The sequence below is a fragment of the Thunnus albacares genome, chromosome 11 (assembly GCF_914725855.1).
Source record: "Thunnus albacares chromosome 11, fThuAlb1.1, whole genome shotgun sequence".
In the NCBI taxonomy this organism is placed as follows: domain Eukaryota; kingdom Metazoa; phylum Chordata; class Actinopteri; order Scombriformes; family Scombridae; genus Thunnus; species Thunnus albacares.
Window position 1 is genome coordinate 65,241 of NC_058116.1, and position 25,198 is coordinate 90,438.

Sequence of the window (25,198 nt, forward strand, 5' to 3'; positions counted from 1 at the left end):
TAAAAGAGACTGCTAGGTCTAACTGTATTCAACGTTTACTGAATGTATACTGAATCAGTGTTTCACCTATAATGATAACAATAAGAACCCCTGCCAGGCCAAAAAAAATTTCAATGCCAAAAATAACACCAAATATCCATTCATTCAGAAATCAGTAGTGTTTGGGAGTCTCTGTGTTGCCTGCGTAACTCTGTTAAGGAATAGGGCATTGCGTGGTATGTTTGCATAGCAAGTGGGAAAGGGCGAGCGGCAGGAAAGTGACGGTGGATGTGAGCGGAGCAGAGGAAAAGGTTAGCAGTAAGTTGTCAGTCCGGCAGTAAATGTACAGTACAGACTGCAGTGTGTCAATTAGGGTTAGCTCCAAAGATAGCAACAATGAGTTAGCCTAACCTGAAGACACGAAGTAGAGAATGGAGAAATGTCTGGCTGCTGAGTTCACTGTGCACTCTGTGCTGTTACACAGCACAATGATTATAGATTTTAATGGTATGATTGTAGTCTGAGGAAAAATCACAGTTTCATGATTATTATCCATACATTTTTTTCACAACTATATGGATTAATAAAATCAAATGAGCATTTTTATTAAGAAGTTTTATTTTTTTTCCCCAAATCATTTCTTTGTTGGTTTTTGTTTTTAACATTTGCTTATTATTAATATAAGATTAATATGAACTTTATTGATCCCCAAGGTGAAAATATTACTAATGGAGGTAAAAGGCTGAAGTGTCAATATAATTTTACATTTGGCCCAAGAAAATCCTGTCTATTATTGTTTTGGTTTTTTTGCAGTTTGCAGCAAGAAATTGAAAATATCTCTTATGCAGGTGTTATTAATCACTGAAATGCAATTAATTAGATCCCACGGTATAATGCTGGAAGTCTACAATCCTAATGTAAAGTTAGTCTTTTACACCTGGCCTATTTACCTACCATAACTTGTGTTAACACAGATGGGAGGAAGCAACAGGATGTAAATGGTCACACTGAAGCCCTTGAGAGGATTACATGCTGTTTTGGAGAGCATTAGTTTATAAATGGTGCGATGCTCCAACTCTTAACTGAAAGCCCAACTCTTAACTCACTTTGTTTGATTGTAAGTGACACTTTTATATTTAACTTTTATATACTTACTTAGTTATTACTAAGAGCACTTGAGCATGTATAGCTGGATGTTGATCTCAAGGATGTTGCATCAAGTTTGAGGTATTGGATCCTTAAACAGCATCTTTTCTTTGGCAAGTTTTACAAAATGGAGATCCGTCCTCTCGAACAACCCCCTGTCCATTCCTCATGTATCCAAAATACTCCCACACTGATCATTTAAGGCGTTTTTTTAATTGGTGGATATAACACCTCAATATTGGGTCCCTCAGCCATTGCCAGAATCCTTCTCATCTGCTTTAGCCAATGTTGCCCCAAACAAACATAAGGGGAGTTGCTCTCATGACAGCATGTGTATTTTTGTGTATCTGAACTTGCTGCAGCATGCATTTTAAGCCGGTGCACCAGGTTCCGTCAGCAGTCTGCCAGTTGCGCCTGTTGCCTTTTTAAACACAATTATTTAGTTTAATTTTCCTCACGGTACAACCATTATTAATTTTTAAAAAAACAAACAAAAAAACTATAATGTCCCTTTTTCTGAGAGTGAGAACAGAAACACACACTGAGCCTTTCTGGTTACAAAACCATGATGTTTTAAAGTGCGGTTAATTGCTACATCCCTAGTTGTGATATCACAAATCATGTTTGTATTTACATCCCTTGCACTCAGACTTAAGGTGAGCAAAGAGAAACTTTCCTCTGTCAGCAGATGAATGTTGAAACAAAACTCTGCACAAACATTCAGAGAAGCATACGACACAGGCACATTATACAACAGTCTTTACTGATTGGTTGGGACCAAATAATAATACAGTGTCAGACTGAATGATGAGTGAAATGAAATGGCAATTCCTTTCTGATTAACAGGCTACTAAGTAAACTGATCAGTATTGGAATCTGTTGTATGCCAACCACCACTTATGGCTTTACTGAGTTGTGGGCAACCTAAAGCACAACTATAGTACGAATATCAATTAAGATGGGTCTTTATATCATAACCATATCTTGTATGTTTTGTAGAAGGTCCTTGTGTCAGAATCTAGTTTAACATCTTATTTGTTTTAGTTTATACCAGGCTTGTCACCTTTCAGTGAAAATTGCCATTTTGAATCCAAAATAGATCACCTACATGATTCCTGTATATCCGATGAGCTTTTGAAATTGAGGGTGTGGGGGGGGGGTTGAGAGAGAAGCTTTCCATGTTTGTAGACTTAAGAATCCAACCAGAAATCTTTGCGGATTGTCACACTCATGAGCCAATGGGATTTTTTACGTGTGACACAGACAAGCGCAGAACATCTAAACTCTGAGCATCGCTCAACTTCAGTTCAGTTTTGAGTGACAGATCAAACATCAGAATTCCAAATGACGGAATAACAACGATGAAAGTCGTATCATTGTTGTTGAATGTACAATCAGTGGAAACCAATTTACATAAATGATGGACAGACAGATAATGGTTTGCCACAGGTGGTAGCTGGCCAGCTTGGCAAGTTCACATTTAGCCTACCAATTGAAAGTAAATAACATGTTATTATTAAATGAAAATAACATGCAGATGTCCCAGGTTGAACAATACTGGCCTCTGATTTTATCTGTTCATTTACTGCCATCGCTAATTTGCATTTATATTCAGAGCAGGGGAATGTTGCTTATACAGTTGATTTTGTTGGAAGCATGTTTAGTTAGCGTCCTGCTGTCTGACACTCAGCTCTCAGTCTGCATTAACAGAGCAGCTGCTTCTGTTCAAGATGCTAGTTTAGCTTCAGATAGCTACACCAGACAGCTGCCAAACAACAACTCCACAGTGAGCAGATCGTAGCACACTGCAAATTTTTTCTTCCTCCAAAGGTAGGGAGGTGCGTTTGTTTCACAGTTTGTGCAGCCCTTATGGGCGGTAACAAAACACACCTGTAACTCAGTCTCATTAAAAAAGTAAGAGGCCTCACTTGGTGGTGCAACTGCCTGCTACAGTAAGTCTACACAACATTTTCTGACAGTTACAGTGCACGTCCCTCGTCTCCTGCATTATCGGTTAATATATTTTTAATCGATTGAATTATGAATGGCAATGAACCGATAATAGATAAATCATTCACATCCCTACTTTATATCTATTTTTTCTGTACTAATAGGTCACCTTTCAAACCACAGTTACAGGGTGCTTCACAAAATATGATAACATACAATATAGGTTTAGGGGAAACTTTTCTAGAGTTGTTAGCTGTTAGCTCCTAGTTATTGGCTATTCAGGAGGAAGCGTAAAATGTGGGACAAAAGTGCTTTTGTGCAAATCTTCTTTATGCACTCACACATTGGAAATGATATGTGCAAATCTTTTTCATTTGTTAACACAATGCCATGCACAGCTACAGATTGAAATTTGATTTTATTTATTGATTGGGATAGTGTGCAGTTTTAAACATTAAAGATGCATTGCATCGGAGTAAGCTTGAAGCTAATTTGCATCCATAATCCCCCACAATCAAAACATACAACAGCACAACAACAAACAGTACAAAGCAAAAAAAAAATCAAAACAAAAGAACAAACCAAAACAAACAAAAAAAACACACAGAACACACCATACAAAGCTACACACAACAGCACATCACATACACCCACAATGTTAATTAGAAATTAATAATGTAAACTAGACTCAGTGGTCACATAGCTGATTGGTCTTAAGTACATGTTTTATTTTGGCCTTGAATGCATTGATGGAACTACAGTTCTTCATATCATCAGGTAGGGCATTCCACTGAGTTGTGGCTTTCACAGAGAAAGCTGACTGCCCAAATGCAGTGTGACGAAATGGTATGGTACAATCTTGTATAGAGGATATTCTTGAGGATCTAATAGAATTTACTGAGCAAGTGTACACAGTCACATAGTGGAGGAGGGGTCAAACCATTTAAAATTTTATAAACTAGGCACAAATTTGAGAATTATCTAAAATTGTCAAAGCTCAGTAAATTGTATTTCTCCAGTACCTTACAGTGATGGAAATGCATTGGCTTTTTGTGTAGAGTTTTTAGAGTTTGTTTGTATAAGGACTCAAGAGGTTTTATGGCTGTTTCTTCAGCCTGCCCCCAACATGTGATACAATAAGACATATGGGAAAGAATCATAGCATGCGTAAATATTTCGGCTGCATCCAAAGAGAGACAGTTTCTAATATATCTAAAATTTGCTAAGTTGTAATTTATGGTTTTAAGCGTTTTTTGAACATGTTTCTTAAAGTTCAAATTTGGATCCAGAGTCACACCAAGATATTTAAAATCAGTAACTATATCAATTTTTTCACTTTTCATGAAAATATCAGCGTTAGGAGGTTGTACCATAGTTTTAGAGAAAAACATACCTTTTGTCTTGTTTACATTTAGACTCAGACATGATTGATCAAGCCAATGTGTGATCCTTTCCAATGCAATTGTTAGCTTAGCAACAGCTAACTCAGCTGTTTTTGCATGTGTGTGCACAATGGTATCATCTGCATACATTTGTAGTTCTCCATCCTGACACTGTTGAGGGAGATTATTAATATATAGGCTAAATAATAGGGGACTTTACACTGACCCTTGTGGAACACCCATTGTGCACTTCATGTTACTGGACAATGTGTCACCAACTTTAACACATTGTATTGTATTGGATAAATATGAAAACATCCATGCCAGTGCTCTAGATGAGAAGTTCAATTTAGAGAGTTTCAATATTAATCCTTATGGATTCAAAAATTAAATCTATTTGTTCAGATATCTTTTTATACATTCAAACATTTGAATAAATTTGATCAAAATGTTTGTACACATTCACACATTTGAAGATTTTCATACAAAATGTTTTCACACAATCAGATTTGGTGATACACAGCTACAGTACATATGACTAATTTAAGCTCTTAACAAGCTTTACAAATTGCAAATGGGGAGTATGACTTGGCTGCAGCTTGAAAAAGAATTCAGTCAAAAGATTTTTTTTTTGTTGCTTAAATCCCTCTCTCTCTGTCTCTGTCTGTCTGTCTGTCTGTCTGTCTGTCTCTCTCTCTTGCTCTCTCTCTACCAAAATACGACATAAGCTGTGTTTTCTATTTGATTTGTCAGTTGTTGTGTTGTGATTTTTGTTTTCTTTGATGAACTTTTATTGTATGTGCAATGTTCTTTCAAGGCAATGCTCTGCACTCTCTTGACTGTGCCCTGAACTGATGTCCCCCTTACATTACTTTTGTAGCAGTAAGATAACATTATTCTAGTTCCTCCCTTTATCCTCATGCTAAAATCCACTGTAAATTCACACTTTGAAGCTGATACTAAAAAACTTTCTTCCCAGGGGAAATGCCCCCAGACTGCCCTAGGGGGTTCACATCTTGGTCACCTTTTTCACCCCTGATAAGTTTCCATCCCTGCATACTGTGCTAAGGTGACAGGGTGCATACACAATGCACAAGGTGGGGGTGGGAGTGAAGGGGTGGGTCAGTAGGGGCCCAACAGCAAATTTTTTCCTTGTGGCCCCATAATACCTTAATTTAACCATGCCACAGCTGATATGCTCCATGAATGACATAACTACAACATGTGAAGTGTTTTGAAGTAGGGAGAGGAGCTAAAGAGAAGACAGTTTACTGGGTCACAGTAACCTTCATTTGGAAAGAGATTTCATCAGACAGTTTACTTTGACTGAGAATGTTACTGAATGGTTCTACAGACACAGCAGCTCTCTGTTGTTTGAAACAATCTAAATCTCCACCAACCAGGCTACACATTTGTCCTGTGAAACTCTCACAAGGAGAAAGTTGTAGTTTGTGGTAGGTTTCAATGTAACTGCTAGGTCTGGTGAAAGCAGAGACATTTCCCATTTTTTGTTCACACTACACTTAACAAAAAAACTCCAACAAGCCTCACCTTAATAGTCTATCCCAGTGTGAGTAAACTTTGTTAATAACTGAAACGAATCAACATGACACATCACAAGAAACACAAGAAAGAGTTTATGTGCAGTTGAGCAAGAATAAAAGACCTGCACCCTGCAAGGCTGTAAAAAAAAAAAAAAAGAAAAAAAAAAAGCAGGTTATCCCACTGTGGACTGTTAGCACCAGATGCTCCAACTACAGGATAGTAATCCAGTTTAATAATAAGTTTCAGCACAGACAGCAGAAAATGTGCACATTAATGCATCTGATCCTGCTGTTTGTGTTCTCTGTCTGCACACTGCTGCAATGTTAGCTTGCAGCAGACTGAACAAAGTAGAATCTGCATACTGGGAGTGCCCCGATTGCCTAATGGTTGCTGCGCATGCTACATAACTGCAGAGTTCCTGGTTTGATTCCAGCCAGGGACCTTTGTTGCATCTCTCTCTCCCCTTGTTTCCTGTCTGCCTCTTCACTACCCACTATCTAATAAAGGCATAAATGCCAAAAAAAAAGAATCTGCATTCTGTCCTGTCACCTCCCAGTGCTACACCTCTCGTAGCAAGAGATAACACCTCGCCAACAAACACAAACTAAGAGCACAGGCTAGTGTGCAGTCTCTTTTCAGTTTATTCCTCTCTTAGATGAGACCATTAATTCACTGTGAGATAGTGAGAGCAACTAGTCATCTGGAGTTACAGTCTCAGACTCATAACTGTGGCAGTTACACAGGAAGTGTAACTATTCACATCATCTATGTTGTAATCACTTGATTTTCAGTTTTAATTATTTTAAAAAGTGCTTTGCAAAAACTCGTAAAGACAGGAAAATTGCTTGCAGGAGTGTCTAAGAAGCAAGAACACTGATTTAACCACAGAGGTCACTGAAAGCTACTTGATTTTATTTCTGAGTAGAGTGTGCAAGTTTTGCTTTCACAGTTTGCAGTAACAGTGTATTATTAAGCTCAGCTTGCCGCTGTTTTCTCATGTCAGAGCACATCCAGGAATGTGTAGTGAAGCAGGAGGTGTGTGGACTCATCCGTGGACTGATTGTGTAGTTGCACAGCTGTGTCTTGCCCTGTGTTTGCCTATACTGCAAACAGCTCTTTCCGGCAGTGATAGTAATAGTTTCTAGTTGGAAGAACAACAATGAAGAGACACAGGAGCTGTGGGTTGCTTTGTCTTCGCTCTATCACTGTAGATATTAATACAGTGATATTTATTATTTGTTAGTATTGTGTTTTCCCATGCAAATAAATTTGTCAGAAAAGGTGTCTTTCTACTGGCTTCTTTGAATTGTTTTCACTCCTCTGAAACCAGCAGCATACGCACTTTCCAGGATTGATGGTGTTGCTGTGTTTAGACTGCCTTTGGGCAATAATATATAGACAAATGTTATTTCTAATGCTTTGGCACCACATTTTACAGTAGCTGGTAGCTACAGAGCGTTTAAGCATGTTTGAGCTCATTCTTTTGGTTTTCCGGCCCGCAACATTACTGTCTTGGTTAAGTCTCACTGCTCTCATCAGCATCGTTTCAGCAGCAGCAGGCAGCGGTTTTCAGCAAAAAAGCTCTAAAATTGTACACTACCTGCTCAGCACCAAACAGCAAGCACTTAGCAGCTAGAGAGCCAGATATTTCCCTCAGGAGTTGGTAGAGAGCAAAATCAGAACTAAAAGAGAGTAAATATTGGACTTGCTTTGTGTAGATAGTTTACATTTTAAGAGTAATGTTATGATTTTAAAGGTCTCATTCAGCTTCTTACTATGAGTTGTTTTGACATGAACACACTATTTTCTGACAAAATTAGAACAGCTTTGGTTATTTCAAATGAGAGACTTCTGTTAGTGCTCTTTGGGCGAAACTTAGTTGGAAAGAGTTGATGTAACATGTAACATACATAGGACCAATCAGAATCTTTGGTTTGCTTTCATTGTATATTGCCAGGCCACTGTCAAACACATCTGATTAAACCAAGTGTTAAACTCTGAAAGATCCTCTCCAAACATGTTTTAAGACTTATAAAGATACTCTGCTTTGAATAACAATTTGTGTCTGTTTTTTCCACAAAAAAGTTCAATTGCCCAATTAAAAATTATTAAAATTGACTCTCCTTCTCCCTCATTAAAAATCCAGAATCTCTGAGTATGCAAATATGGTTCTTTTCAACAGTTGAACTGCTGGACACAAAATATCTCCCACTTCACTGTAAAGTCCATTCTGTACAGTGAAGCTCAAAATTACAATAAAGGAACAAGAAGAATACCTCAGGTATTATTTATTAAACTGTGATTTTGATTGTTATTGCATATTTAGTTATGTTTAAGGTTACAGAGAAATACTTGAGTATTGGGAGATGAGAACTATTATCTTCTGGAATGAAGGGCATGTTTTATTTTTGCCTGGAAAATAGTATGTGATTTCCTGATATGTGTCTCCTGTTTCTGTTTCCTGTCTGACAAGTCACAACAGTCTGTCAGACTGTTGGTTTCTTAGTAAAGCTAAACAGAAGGGTGAAAAAATCAAGCAAGATACAGAGAATAACCATGCACTAGCGGCTGGTGACATATACTGATATGTTAAACATTAACTTAATTGTGTGTAAATGTAACAGACATTATCACATGTAAACTCACACACATTTGTACTTCTGTAACATTTTCAGAGATGCAGCAGAATAGACTTTGTAGCCTTGAACTGAACCATTCAGGCAGTTTGTTCAGTACCCCAACACTTTCAACAAATCACATGATCATGGAAAATTTAGGTTAGATGTGTTGGGCTATCTCAAAGTAAGGCCCTAAAAATAAAACTTAAGGGACATCTTCACTGCCACTATCAAAAGCAAAATGCCCAAAATATCTTTAAAAAAAGAAAAAAAAAGAAAGTAACTTCAAACCCACAGAACTTTATTTTAAATTCTAGTGGCGATTTAGTGGCAAAAGGTTTTTTTTAGTAAATCAAGGAACAGTTAAATCAGCATCAAGGGAATGTAAAGAGAATGATTGAGTATTCAGAGTAATAAGACTGGAGATGTAAAAGGGAGCCAATCCGTTTAAGGTCTTGTAGGTCACGAAGGAGGATTTCTGTGTTGGTAGCCAGCGCAAAGACAACAGGACTTTGTACACAGGTGTAATATGATCAAACTTATCTTGTAGGGACTCTAGCAGGTGAGTTTTGGAACAAATGTAGACCTTTTGTTGCAGTTGTCGATTTTGGATTTCAGCATCTGAACATTTTACTATCTGCACAGAATATAATTGACTGGGATTGTCCTTTAAAATGTTATATCAGGATACTTAAAATATACTTTCAGTGAACAGTTTAATCACTATTCTCAATCAGTGTACAATAGAGTTGGGAGGGGCGGCTGGTTCTGGAAGTTCTTTTCTCTATTCAATGTTCCTATTTCAAATTTTTTTTAAATGACCTCCTCAATATTACTGAATATAGAAACTCAGGACTCTCCCAGATAATGCAACGTTTCAATTATTTCAACATTTTTACTGGCTGCCGTTGCTGTTGAGAAGATTCCGATGGCACGAATCAGAGTGTAATGAATTCAAAATGCTTCATTGCAAACTTTTTAACAATAGCCACAGTTGCTGAATTCACTCAAAAGTGACCCAGAAAGAAAAAGTAAACTAATTGACAGTGTAGATTGTAAAATCAGTTTTCTCAAAACTGTAATCTTTAGCTTCTGCCCTGAAATTTTCATATACACAATCTTGTACCTTTTGACTTTTTACTAAAGGACCAGATATTTTCTAACTCAGTCGTTGATCCAAGCCATAGGAGAGCTCAAACTTGAGTCACCAAAATAGTTTATGGGAAAAATTAATAGAATTTTTACTTTCAGAACCAGGGGCACCCGAAATGGCTCCTCCCATTCCACATCTCTGTTGGTATTAAACTGCAGGTAACCATAGCAATAATACTGATGCTGTATGCCCTTGTTGTCTTTTAAAGGTGCAATATGTAAGATTTGGCAAGAACTTCAAAGTGTGTGTAAAGCAGAGTTTGTCATGTCACAGAAAAATGTGTAATTAACCACCTTGCCAAATTTGAACGATTTAAAAAAAATCCTCAAGTATATAAAATTAGGTTTCAAAATTGTGAAAAAATAAGTAGTATTTTCTGCTCTGAAACACTGGGGGTGTGTCTGAACAGCCTCCGAGTTAACAACTCTCATACCAAACTCCTTTATAAAAATCCACAATTCAAAATAGGCCTTGTTTGTAGGTGTAAGACAAGCAACATGGATGATTTTTACAAATAAAGTAATATTAGGACTCACTGTTTAATTTGGCACATATTTTGTAAGTAAATGTGGGCTTGTTTCAATAAAAATGTAACTTACAAGATGACTTAACAAGTAATCCATCACCGATCATCGCGATGTTAAATTGTTTTTTTCAGTTGAGCTCAGTGCACTTAATGTTACTTACTTCTCTGCTGAAAAGCAGCTTCATTGTGGCTGTCATTCTTGGAGCAATTGCCTCTCACTTTTGGGTGAAGTGCTGCCCGGAAAACACTCTCCCTCTGGCCATGGATGTCCCAACCGCATAACCAGTGCTGAAGCTGAAGTTGCGGGCAGTCGCTGCTAGAGGGGTCATGCTAATAACCCCTCTATGTCATCGAGCCACCATTTCAGGCCTGCCCAAAAATTCCTGAACACAGAAATGGTGAAAAACAGTTTAAGTCTAACTCCACAATTCAGTACTGCATAGTTCAGTCTTTTCATGTTTTCAGCAATTATTTTCTAACATGTATAATGTTAAATTAAATTCTCTGATTTTCCTTTACATGGACTTTAAAACATTCAAAATTCAACAAATTATCAACAGAATGTGAAGAAATAACTGAAAAATGTTAAAGATGTATATATATTGTGTTGCAGCGATATCTATTGAATTTAGCATGATAACCAGTAGCCCCGTGGTATCTTGTAATACCACTTTGTACCTCAAGGGTGATAGTGAGTCACTGTGGCGTCCAGTCTGCTCTCAGTCCAGCATGAGAGGAAGAAGTAGCACTGCCCAAATACATCATATGTGGTGCTGCCCCAACCAAGCCACCGGCCAGCAATAGCAGCTGAAAACTGTTGCAAGTTTTGCTGTAGGACTGTTTGTCACTTAATTAAGTTTTAATATTTTTTCAGGTGAGAAAGTAACCATTTAGATTCCCGCCATGTGGTCAGTTTATCTAAATAACGCCTATTTGGAAATTTGCTGCAATGTTGTCAGGAGATGCCACTGTTGTAGCTGCTGACTGGTTGAGATAGCTGGTCATCTCAGCTACATGATGTGGTGAACTGATCTGTGAAGCTCTTTGGTAATTTACTGCTGGCTCTAATGTCTCCATTGCATTTTGATATCTTGATGACACTATAGCACAGATTCACTGTAAACAGTAAGATTTAGGCTATATTCAGTAAGTGATAATTATGGTTTGATGTGGGTGGCCAAATCTTACGTATTGCACCATATTGGCCTTTAAGGCCAATTCATACCTCTGTTTTCTGTGTCTGAGGACAGCTATGGACTTGCATGCAGACCACAGACGCACACATGGTACCATACATACTGCTGTAACATTGGGGGTCCACGGACACAGATGCATTCCACATGTTTTCCAGAGTTGTAAAATCCACATGAATATTTTATGAATATTACAAACTGCTGTGCAATGTTTTTCTGATCAGTCTTTAAACGCAATAATCTATACTCTAACTTGCTGGATCATATTTCGTTATCTCACTGGCACTTTAAGCAACATGCCCACACCAACACAGCCCCCTGTATTGTTTCACACAGGGCTGTTGTCAGTCTGAATGCAGCTGAGTAGTTCCTGTATGTTGCAGAATAACAAGAAAAGGTCAAAAAAAGAAAAGCAACAGCTTAATGAGAATAGGAATATGGCACATACATACAGTAGATGAGACAGGCATTCCTGTTTGCTTTTGTGCAGTTGGTGTGCTTGCTATGTGTACAGTCTGCGTGGTCACAAATTGTGACTCCTCTGCAGATGTCAGTACAAATCCTCACAGACATGGATGGATGATGAAATTTACATTATGTGGACCAACATGCAGCCACACAGAAAGCATGAATTGGCCTTTAGTAATTGACTGATTGCTAAACGTCCCCCCCCTCGTCACCGTTGCTCTGCCTGCCTTTACTCATTTTTGAAACATAGGGTCCTTGATTTCTGATAGAAGTAGACAAAAGCAGCTTCTCATTGCAAGCTGGCAGCAGTTGATTATGCACTGGAGTTACAGTACCAATAGATTCCCAGGCAACGACACAGAGGTTAACTCACGTTTCTGTACAGCGCTGCACAGACTCCCAAAAGCTGTTGATTTCCAAATGAATGGATATTTGGCGTTATTTTTGGCATTAAAAAAAGATTTTTTTTGGCCTGGTGGGGGTCGTTGATGGCCTGGCAGCAAGCCAGGCCTGTATAATTATAGGGGAAACACTGCAGCTGTTAGCTGAGTAGTGTTCAGTCTGATTTTTGTTTTGTTGATCGGTTCAGATTCACATGTCTTCTTTGAGCTCTGTTTACTGTGTCAGATCTTTCCATTGCTTGCTCTGATGGTCACTCTTTGATGTATGTGTAACTGCACTGCAGTTCTAAATAATTTGTGTTTTAAATGTGAGAGGGGCATAGGTTATCTCACAGTAACAACATGTGAATACTCTCCTTTATGCTGTTTACTGTTCAGGCCTGTTATGTCCATAAAAGGTGAATTTGTCTTGCACAGCCTCAAAATCTTAAGTAGACTGTTTGTACAGGATGTTTACTTTTCACCAGCATTTGATTTGCAGCCTGACATTACGACTGGCCGGATCAGCAAGCGTCTGCCCTGCTGACATGCCTTTAAACAAGGCTCTCTGTAGGAACTGAAACCAAAGACTACGCACTGATGTTGTACCCTCTGGCTGTAATGCTGTTAGTGAGTGGCCTAGTTATGTCTCCCTGTGCGTGTGTGTGTGTGTGTGTGTTTTCCTCCCACAATAGAAGTCTTTGTTGTTGATTTGCTGGCCAAAGCTTTACTGGACCAGGAGATCAGAATTAACTGGAATACTTGTGTGTGTGTGTGTGTGTATTACGTCTGACTCGGTGTGATTCTGTTCTATTTTAGCTGTGTGAAGTGAGCGGAAGAGTAATAAATAAATATGAATCAGACACACTATATTTTGATCAGTCCTCTGTGACTAAAACTTCTCTGTCCTGATGAATGTTTTCTGTCTCAGCTAACTTGCCAAAACCATAGCAATGTTACAATAGTTACTTCCCGTTTTCATCCCCCAAAGTATAACGGAAACTGTATTTCCAAAACTTAGAGCATGATTATCCCCCAAACACATTCCTGAACTTTTATCTAACAATTTCTTTTGTTTACAGCCTCACTGAACTGCTATTGTGACTGTAGACTGTCAGTCTAGCTTGTCATCATGTTGCTTTGGACATAAACTCAATTCCCTGGTTAAGGAGTGAAGTCCTCCATTGACAAACAACAAAGAGACAGAGTGTGTTGTCACGGTTATAGTGCTGTTAAGATGGTAACTAGCTGGCACAAAACACTTGGCATCATGGCTAACTGGTTCGCCACCACTATTCGAGATTAGGGAAAAAATGTCCAATTTATTGCCAGAATTGGGGAAACTACCCATTTATACTTTATCCACAATGTCTGATGATGGGCACCAAAATACTACTGATACCATTATATCAAGCAAAAATAGCTGTGAGAATCAAAAGACTTGAAAACAGCACCCTCTACATTTCCTCACTGCCTGTGAATATTATCCACCAACTAGATATTAATCTGCTTCTTATCAACATTTTTGTCAGATTTGTGTGGGGCTCCTCCTTTTATTTCAGCAATGACTGAGCTGTTTTCTGCATTGAACTCTGCATAACATCAGCCAGCTGGCTCCAGATTGAGAGCAGAGCAGAGCAGAGCAGGGCCGGCTACTGGCTCTCTTTCTCACATTAACACCACTTTATTAGTATAAATAAATACATACACACATGTATACATAAGACAGTATACACTACCATCATCTTTGGACACATCTTCCCATTCACATGAATGAGAAAGTGTGTCCAAACTTTTGACTGGTACTGCGTGTACATTGTATACATGGTGCATTACTGCGTTTTTGGCTTCATTATTGTTTACAGGGTTTGTGTTTTCTTTTTCCTCTGTAAAACGGTGTCTGTCTGTCTCTTTAATCTTGAATTCCTTCAGCTGTTACAGAACTAACTTTTTTCTTGGGAAACTACTAGTTTCCTGAAATTACTTAATTTAGTTAGTAATTTATTCCTTAAATAAGTTATTCGTGCCCTTAAGTTACTTAATTAATTTCTGATTAAATTGTTTTCCATGATGTACGTTTTCGAGATGTCAAAGATAAAACACCTAATATTTCACAGTTTGCACCTATATTACACTTATTCAAGTTGTGAGGAAAATTACACACATTACCCATATAATCAAGTTTGAATATGTTTATTGCACGTTTGAATACAGTCACTGCACATGTAATCATGTTTAATTTCCACTGTTTGATCATTCTGAATCTTACCATGTCATCTTTAACTGAGAGAACTTTAGCCTGATTACATACCAAGGTACTATCAATCCACCAGGAGGATTCATGGAATGTGTATGATCAAAGACAAAGTCTTTTGGAGTGTTGGCACAGACTTTGCTAACTGTTAGCTGTTTAGAAAGGCCAAGGCTAAAATGGTGCATCAGAAGGTAGCAAGATCGCCACAGTACCTTAATGCTATGCTGTGTACCATGCTCTGAGCATTAATAAAGTGTGACAATACTGTCAGAGATTTTTGTCTCATTCCTCTTTGTCAGTGTGGAATTGCAAAATTGCCCTGGCCAAGTGTAAGATCAAAATGACACTTGATAAGTCATATAGTAAAAGTAAAACCCCACCTCACTCCGCCCTGCTGCTTCCTTTATAGTTACAGTTTTTATCAACTAAAATGTCTGCTCATGATTTCCTCTGATGTTCAGCTGCCAAATCCTGATGGCAATAACACTACTCAGGGTGACAAAAACTAATCACCCTTCTCTGCATATTTTTTTTTTTTTTTTGAAAAAAAAAAAACAAGCAAAAAACAATTAAATTAGATTTACATGTGTGACCATGTGTTGTAATATTGTTCTAATAAAAAAAGGACAATATGCAAACAAAGGAAAGCGTTCCTGAAACAAGAGATGAACAGAGACTAGAACTATATTTTATTCTGAAAGACTTTGCATGCTTTGATAAAAGCTTTCCCTCCTTGCAGATGACAGGAAGAATACAGGGGGGGCTCAGATGGAGTTTAAATCCAAGCAGTGGTTTGGTGCCTCGGTACGATCTGATGGAGAACACATTCTGGTAAGAAACACTACAACACACACACACACACACACACACACACACACACACACACACACACACACACACACACACACACACACATACATTATAGATGCAAATTTCAAGGAATTTTCTTTTAAATTGATTATCAGAGACAATATTCATTTAATCAGTAAAAAATGAAATGGACCCAAAGTGCATGTTTGTCCAAAATCACAGTATTTTTTAAACTACTGGTGTCCATTATTACAGCAAATTCCCAGCAAATTAGATATTTGAGCAGTAAATAAAATTAACATTATTGAAATTTTAATACCAAAATAAGGCATTCACTTCAAATTGTGTTTCTTTGACTCTGTTTTGTTGCTATTCAACAAATGGTCAGACAAGTTCAAAATATTATATTTAGCTTCACTGGAGGACAGTTAAATGGGTTTAAACATGGTGGCACATCTGTCACTTAAAACAAAGTCAAACCCATTTTTCTTGTTTCAACAAAAATGCTCTAGCTTTAAATAGCTATTACAAAATAAACAAAACATATTTACAGTGATTCTTGACAACAGTCAGTCCTCTGGTTTTAATTTAAACATAGCACAAAAAGTAAGGAAATGTGTGTTTGGTAGATTATTTCTTTGTTGTAACAATGCGTCTTGGCAATAAATCTTATACTGTTGGAAAGACTGTTTATTTCCCCTTTAAACGGTGCCACATTTGTAAGGAACATGCACTGGTGGGATGAGCAGCAGAGCTGAGTATGTGGCTTGCGCTGATGAAAAATTTGCCAAATCTTCTCTGCCAATGCCAAACAGCTTATTTTGCTGTTGCTATTGACTCTTGTTTTGAGCTTCTGGTACCCCCAGGTGCCAGAAGCCCTATGCTGCCAATCAGGCGCCTGATTGGCAGCATAGGGCTGCCAGGAGGCCTGCCATGACTGCCCTTCACCGTCAGGCTCGTTTTCGCTGGTGTCGGCAACATGTGCACTGGAAGCTGAACATGTGGAGGAACGTTATGTTCAGTGATGAGTCCAGATTCTGCCTACGGCAGTTGGATCATAGGGTCAAAGTGTGGAGAAGACGCGGAGAACGCTATGCTGATTGCTACACAGATAGAGTCACATCTTTTGGTGGAGGCAGTGTGATGGTGTGGGGCGGCATCTCCCTCACTGGAAAAACGAGGCTTGTCATCATTGGAGGCTATCTCAATACAGAGAGATATCGAGATGAGATTCTGCAACCAGTGGCAATCTCATATCTCCACAGTCTGGGACTGAACCCTATCTTCCAAGATGACAACGCTCGCCCCCACAGAGGGGGATTTATCAGAGACTACCTCCAGAATTTGGGAGTGGAGAGGATGGAATGGCCTGCCAGCAGTCCTGACCTCAACTCCATTGAACATTTATGGGATCAGCTTTGGCATGCTGTTCATGCCAGAGTGACCAACACATCCATGTTGGCTGACTTGCGACAAATGCTGGGTGAAGAATGGGATTCCATCCCACAGCAATGTGTGGCCAGGCTGGTGACCAGCATGAGGAGGAGGTGCCAGGCTGTTGTGGCTGTGTATGGTTCTTCCACATGCTACTGAGGCTCCTGTTTGTTAAATGAATAAATTGTTAAATTGCCAATATGTCTTGTTTCTTCAAACTTCAATCATCCAATCCACCACCAAACAATGTTAATGGCAGAATAAGCTGTTTGGCATTGGCAGAGAAGATTTGGCAAATTTTTCATTGGCGCAAGCCACATACTCAGCTCTGCTGCTCATCCCACAAATGCATGTTCCTTACAAAAGTGGCACCTTTTTAAAAGGGAAATAAACAGACTTTCCAATGGTATAAGATTTATTGCCAAAAGCATTGTTGCAACAAAGAAATAATCTACAAAACACAAATTTCCTTACTTTTTGTGCTATGTTTAGATAATAAGTATACCGTGGCTACACGATGGGAGTGACTCGAGCACTGTTTCGTCTTTCTTATCTAGTTCGGCTGCTGAAAACACCTGATCAGGTGACCAGATGTCCCAGGAAATCTTTCTAAATTCCACAAACAGCAGTAAATTAGATTTACATCCAAAGAGGGGAATGGTCAGTCGACATAAACATTTCATTGACTAGTCAACAATTATGACTTATATTCTTTGCTGTCAGACAGTAGTTTAACTAGTCATGATTAATGACTAGTTAAACAAAACGATTTTCAAAATTACCTCATGTTAGTACTTCTATGACAAAAGGATTGTTCCTCTGGTCTCTGGTGTTTATTGAGTGTGTGTGTTTTCCAGGCCTGTGCTCCTCTGTACCAGTGGTCCACCTTTGGTGTCTCTGAGCGAGAGCCGGTGGGAACATGTTACCTGAAGAAAGAAGACAAAGTGGTGGAGTACTCACCCTGCAGATCAAGTCTGTTCTTTTCTTCTCTCTGTCCTCTCTGTCTGTCTTCTCTAGGTTTAACATGTTGTGTCTTGTGTATAAGGACTAACTTAACATCAGGCTGAAAAACAGTGTTTCACTCTGACCACTCTGATCATCACTGATAGGTGGGGTTGGGTATGGTCAGAAGTGTGCTCTGTTGGACCTGTCATTAAGGCTTCTATGGACTTGATTCAAATGGCAACTGTGACCATACCCAACAGTGATGTCACGCTGTACTGGAGTAAACCTATACATCAGTGCAGTAAGGTAACAAGTTAAAGTACTGGAGGTCAGCAAAAACACAATTTTCAGGTGATTCCAAGTTACTCTTTAATTGACCTGATATATTAAGCAGCCTGTCAAGAATAGGTTTGCAGTTTTACAAGTCTGTCTGAACTTTGGGATGTATTTTTGCACAGGACTGTGGATTTGGTCCCTCATTACTTGCATTGGAATCATTATAGGAAGTGATCTTTTCACAGCCAGTGTGGGCAGGAGGAAAAATTGAAGTGACCAATAACCAATAAAAGAATAGCTACTTGTTAAATAAAAACTGATATGAGAGGAACACACAAGCTCACAAAAACTTGCAGCTAAAATCTATAATCTCACCAGACAGCTCTCTCCATTCTCTTCCATTCTTCACCTGCAGCTTTCTTCACTAGCAACAATATTCCTTCTTTCCAGCCGCTGTTCTTGTTAGCTTTTTCAGGACTTACATCTGGCAGAAGTCGTCACTATTTTACCAATAAAAGAACACTTCCACTTCAAGGTGAAATGTGATTGGAAAATTATAGTTACCGGCAATCACATGCACCCTGATGTTTTTTTACTTAGTAACTAGCCAAAGCAGGATCCTGATTTGGCGGGAAACAGGATTTGTTTTGTTTTCTAAACTTGGTTTTTCCAATAAGGACAAATTGTAGTGGTGTTCAGAAAGTCACTTTTGACTTATAAACATTTCAAGTTTAGGGTAAATAATAATCATGTAATGCTTATAAATATAAATAAATATAAAATGAGAAGTTACATCTATTACAGTTTGATTTTCATTTATCACATGGCATGTCTACCTCTCTTCCTGATATATATGATGTAATGTCACTGCTTTATTTCTTTGTCCAGATGCCAATTCGCCAGAAGGGCAGGGCTTCTGCCAGGCTGGCTTCAGTGTCGACTTCCTTAAGGTAGGTAACCAATCCTAACCCACAGAAACTCATTGTTCACATCTGCTATTATTTTGGACTTTATGCTGCACCACTATGAGTAGAACCTACAGTGGCCTGGAGTTTATTGTTAAGTCTGGGATCATTGCTTGACTTGCATTTAGATTAGATTACATTAGTATCTCACAAGCCACTACAGTGATAAAGCTCATATAGACACACATAAACACATTTGAAGCTCAGTAATGTTTAATCTGTACACAAACAGAAATGTAATAAAACTTAGTCTACAGCCATGCTAGCAGCTCTATGTGCTTTGAGCTAAATGCTAATATGCTGATGTTTAGCAGGTATATTGTTTACCACATTCACCATTGTAGTTTAGTGTGTTAGCATGTTAACATTTGCTAATTATGGTGGCATAGATGAAAATTCAGGGGAATACAACAATCTTTTGGATTCACTCTTTGAGATATTTCAGTATGGACCAAGGCAGTGGACCAACCATCCATCTTTGATTTGTGATCCTTGGTCAGCAGTGCATGTGTTTGGTTGTGTGTGTGGTTTTAGAGGTGGAGGTGTCAGCCGTGAATCCCTAACACCTCTGGGTACAAGACTTAGTTCTGTACTGACTCAGGGGGCCAAATAAGAAGTAAAAGTAATAAAATTCTCCCTTTTTCCCTGTTTCTTATTGTGGTGCAGAAGAACAACAGAGTGGTGGTGGGTGGACCTGGCAGCTTCTACTGGCAGGGTGAGTGTTACACTGTGTGTGTGTGTGTGTGTGTGTCTGTGTGTGTGTGTGTGTGTGTGTGTTGTTGCAGTCTTAAAGCAAGTTTGGTATCTGAAAATTAAGAGCATGTAAGAAGGAAAGGGCAGATCCAGGTCAGCAGTTCCATTCACAGTGTATCTCTCTCTACACTCACTTTGTCTCGGTGAAAGGTGAAAGGAGACTCTGTTGCATTACAACTTTGATCTTATTTGCATGTTTTTAGCCATTGTTTCTAACAATTATAATAACATTATACATATAACATTAAAGGTACCCTGTGCAGTTTGTTACCACTAGTAGTGCTATGCTTAACTGTTGGTTTGTTTACAACCTGTCTGATCATCTCACTGCTTGTATTTCTTGTGCTGGTAGTGGTCTAGCAATGATGCCATGTTGAGTGCCACTTATCAGGAATTAACATGCTTTCGTTCAATGTTACCATAACTTATTGAAATGATGGCCAAAACTTTGTTTTTTGTACAAATTAAACAGACAAGATATAATTTGTTAATTAGTGAGCTTTAAAGGTGCTGGTAGGTGGTTTTGCTACCTTTTGGACATAGCCAGGCTAGCTGTTTATCCCAATATGTCAAACTGTTCCTTCAATGACTGTCCCTGCTCAGACTCACTACGTTCTTTACTCCAAACCCACCAGAAACTTAAAATGCATCTCTTCCCCCCTACCATAAGATTTCTTCTGCAGAACTATAGATGAATCCATCCAATCCAATACATTTACACTGACACTGATAGCAGTGGATTAATTATAGTTGACAGATGAAGGTAGTCTGTGTGAATGTGGAAGTTCATCACTTTTGAAACACTAGTGTGACATTGGTTTTGACTAGGGGTGTCATAATTTCAATTTTAAGTCAAAAATCGATCGAAATGAGCGTTCAGTTGTGACCTTCGAAATCAAAAGCAGGATCTGCAATTCTCCCAGTATTTTTTTTTGTCCCCACACCCGTGCCTGGTGGGTGTCCGAAGGAAAGAAAAAAAGAAAAAAAAAAAGTCAAAACATGTCAAAGACGATACAACATAGGTTACCGGTAGCCTGCAGTTGCAGTTACTTTTTGAGACACCATGGCCATTTCTGGAGTTGGAGGTGATGCAGAAACAGAACAGAACTGGAAAATCCTCCCGCTTCCCTGAAGTCACCGTTGTGGCAACATTTTACCTTCACGTGAGTTGCGTAAACAATGAATGCATCATTGACAGAAAAAACTACAGTTTGTAGGCTACACTACACAATTTGGGAAAGTTAGAAATATATTGACAGATTAGAACTTCCTGGATCAATAACTCATGAGCGAAACGTTTTTAAAACATAAACGCCTCTTTCCTACCATAGTAAGGTAGACAGCAAGCTAAAACCTAATTTTCATCAAAACAAGTCATCCTCCAAGCTGGACAAATAACATGTCTCTAAATAACTGGTCTCTGTGTACAGCTGGCTGTGAGACGAATGTACAGGGGGACTGTTTACAAAGTGCAAAAAAAGCCAACAGGATTAACTCAAGCTGTTGTTGTAAAGTACCCTTCTGCCATCTAGTGGCTCTTCTTTTTGTTTTTGTGTTTAAAGATGACCTATTAAGCTAATTTCCAGCTCTACACATTTATTTTTGGACTCCACTAGAGTAGCTTTGCATGATTCACAGTTCAAAAAACTCCTTATTTATCTGACTCTTTATGCAGCCCTTCAGTTCAGTCTGTTCTGATTGGCCAGCTTTCCGGAAGATGCTGAGTGGCAGCCATATCAGTCATGTAAAGTTACCGCTGATGAAAACCCAACATGTCCTGTTTTTCTGCATCAAATTAAAAGCATTTAAATGACTGAATAAGGATTTTTATTGTGAAGAATTTACAGGAAGTGAAAAATGTTAATTTAATTTTAAAAATTTAATTGGCAGAACTTCGTTTGTGGCACTGAAAACCGGCCGAAATAACAATATATGGGGATATTTGGAGCTGTTTGTTGAGCGGATCAGTTAGAAATAATGCAGGGAGGAACAGTACAAGTGGAAGCAGCCACAGTGGTGGTGATGTTTGATGAATAGCTGCAGACGACCAGCACACCTCCAACAGGTAAACAACTTATTTTACTTTGCTTGGCTATGTATTGGAGTAATGACTCAGCCTGACTACCAACAATACAATGACAAAATGCCATAATGTTAATTTAGTGGTGCAGTGCAACTCCTGTGCTGTGCATGTAGCAGATGACCGTATAAAGAAATCCATCACCAACTGACGTCAGCTCAGGCTGAAAGTAGAAAAAAATGTTGGAAACCAAGCGTTCAGAGCAGTCTGAAGCCGGTGCTTTTTCCCCCCAGGATTATTTCTACATATGTTACCGTCATTATTTGACACGTCGGCCACTTTTAGTATGAACATCTGACATTGTAGGGGCGGCTGTGGCTGCAGTTGTGGTCATCTGCTACAGGCACAACACTGCTGTGCCATCAGTGTGTGAATGTGTGTGAATGATAAGATTTCCTCTGATGGGCAGGTTGGGAGCTTGCATGGTGGGCCCTGTATCCATTCAGCGTATGAATGTGTGAATGAGTGAATGATTCGCAGTGTAAAAAGCGCTTTGAGTGGTCGGAAGACTAGAAAGGCACTATACAAGTACAGTCCATTTACCATTTACCATTGTAACATTTTATGTATAAAAATATGTAAACAAGGAAAAGCATAATAGGTCTCCTTGAAATAATTTAAATTTGACCATATGGCCTTAGTGTGATAAATTCCAAAAAGTACATATCACACTTGATACCATGTAGGCTATCTTTTTAAAGAAGAAATTGAAAATGTAAATGACAGTTGTCAGGGCAACAGATTTCCTGGCAAAAAGCACCCCAAAAAGTGAGATCCTTTTACATTATTTTTTACTTGCATTATATTTGGTCTGCAACCCAGATTCGTCTATATATATAGACGAACCTCAAAGATTCTAATATAAAATGTCTTAAAGAGCAGTTGGAAGTATTTTTCTTCAGATCACTGACGTGGCAGTATTGTTTGGTGGGGCTGGTGTGTGTTGGTCGTTTTAGATGCTGCTGGATCAGCATGAGCAGGGTGTGTTGTGTTATTGTGGGTTCAGCCTCCTGTGGGGATTAGGGAGATGTGTACAGAAAAAGAATCTAAAATCCTATTTCTGCTGTTGTGACACTGGACACACTGGACTGAAGCATGCGTCATCACCACCTTAAGATTTTAATAAGCAGGTAATGTCCAGGCTGGTTAGGCTTTAGACAGGGTGTGTGTATCAGCAGTGTGTTGTAATCCATGTTTGTCTAGCTGTCTGACATTAAAGGGTGTGACACAGAATATGGCTGTATAGCCTGAACACTGAGTCAGTCTCACTCATTTCCTTCCTCCATCTCTCTCTGCCGGTATGGCAAGGTTCTTCCTGGGGTGTGTTAGCCTAATTATTGTTTCCTGTTGAGTCAACACTCGCAACAAACCACACACTCACGTACTCTCACACACAGCTCTGTTTCTGATTAGTCAGTTGTTAACACTGTCCCTGTGGAAGCTGTGTGGCTCATCTAATTACAAGTTGTGTGTGTTTTTCTAAACCAAAAGTGTATTGACTGGTTAACATACTCGCATAAAATCGCATGTTCTTTATCTGCTCTTTACACTCTTCTGTTCTCAACTGTTCTACTCTTCTTCCTTGTTTTGTACTCCCTCCGCTTCTGCTTTCCTCTCTTTTTTTATCCTTGTTTTTCTCCTTGTTCTCTTTTGTTCTATCATGTCCTCTCTTGGTTTTCTTCTTCAGTTGTCACCTTGTTTCTCACCCTTCTTTTGTTGACCTCTGTTTTCTCCTTGGGTTCTTCTCTAGTTGTTCTCTTTTTTGTTCTGCTCTGTTCTCTAATGTTCTCCTCCTTTCTCTTCAGGCCAGCTGATTTCCGATGATGTCTCTGAGATTTTTACCAGATTCAACGAAAATTACATCACTCCTTATGGAAACACCCTGGCCACCAAGTCAGCCGGCGCCCAGTACGATGACAGTTACCTAGGTAACCACATAGTTGCACACACCTTTTCTTTCTTTTTCTTTCACCTTTTTTGATTTCCACTCACAGCTGCATTAATGAGGACAGGGTAGAGATAGTCTGTCTTAAAGTAATAGTCATGTGCTCATATGAACATTGAAACTGGGTTTGCTCACTGTAATCATTCCTCCTTATTCATACTGGCCATTAGATGTATTCCTAATGTGCTTTCAATAGAAGTTAAGGGGGAAAAATCCCCAGTCCTTATTCTGTGCAGGATTTGAAATACATTCCAAAATTAATCTGAAGCTAGTATGATGCTTCAGCAGTCTGATTTGATCAAATCAAATTAGTATCTTCCAAAATCCCCTCTTTGTCCCTCCACTGCAGGTCAGCATAGAAAGACTGTCAGATACTTACTTGATTTGACTGACTCAGACTATAGACTGATGTGAGGGAATATCCACATGGATGTAAAAAGCAGAGATGATGGAAAAAGAAAATCATCCAGCCATACAATCTTTAAGTTGTTCATTTTAATCTCTTTAATATCATATTTTGAAAAAGATTCAAGTTACTTCATAGTTCTCTAAATGAAAAAGTTGAATAATAATTGAGAACTTTTTTATTTATCACAGAATTTTGGTCTGGTATTAATATTGAAATAGCAATTTGAAAGAGTGCATTTTTTTTTTAAATCTTAAGAATTGCCCTTATAATGATAATTTGCATAATTAACAGAGCCTAACAAACTGTAAGACATGGAAGATGTCTCCAATACACAGAATACAGAAAATAATGCAATAATGGTCAGAACAACTGCATTTAGATACTGTCCTCAAATCATTTAGCCCTAGGTAAAATATATGACTCAGTGGAACAAAAGATGGGATTCCATTTTTGCTGTGTGATTTTTGAATACTGAAGTAAATTTGTTGTTGTATTGCAGTTACTGGGACCATGCACAGTGTTTAAACATAAATGTTACCATTTGATGTGCCGCATCAGAGTTAACTTATAGCTAATTTTCATCTGCAGTCCCTTAGGCAGGTCACAATTAAAACATAACAGTACAAAGCAAAAAACACACAGGACACATAACACAAAATACAAAGGTACACACAATAGCACATCACATACATTCACAATGTCAACTAGAAATTAATAATGTACGCTTGTTGAATTAAAAGCAAGATCATTTGCATTCATGAGAAGACCATGAGATGAAATTTAGAGTGAGAGGTTACAGAGCTGAGTAGTTTTAAGCAGATTTTTTAATTTGGTTTTGAGCATACTGATGGAACTGCAGCTGTTCATATCATCAGGTAGGGCATTCCACTGAGTTGTGGCTTTCACAGAGAAAGCTCATTGCCCAAATGCAGTGCAACGAAATGGCATAGTATAATCTTGTATAGAGGATACTCTGGAGGATCTAAT

At 38.6% G+C, this 25,198-nt stretch overlaps 1 protein-coding gene across 1 annotated transcript in view; it reads left to right on the forward strand.

The window, feature by feature from the left end:
• itgav (integrin, alpha V) overlaps window positions 1-25,198 on the forward strand; it is an 81,506-nt gene that overhangs the window by 3,264 nt on the left and 53,044 nt on the right. The window contains exons 3-7 of the mRNA XM_044366219.1: window positions 15,334-15,425; window positions 17,696-17,810; window positions 18,948-19,009; window positions 19,691-19,739; window positions 23,663-23,785. Of these exons, the coding sequence (XP_044222154.1) occupies window positions 15,334-15,425; window positions 17,696-17,810; window positions 18,948-19,009; window positions 19,691-19,739; window positions 23,663-23,785 (441 nt within the window). The remainder of the gene's footprint in view (window positions 1-15,333; window positions 15,426-17,695; window positions 17,811-18,947; window positions 19,010-19,690; window positions 19,740-23,662; window positions 23,786-25,198) is intronic.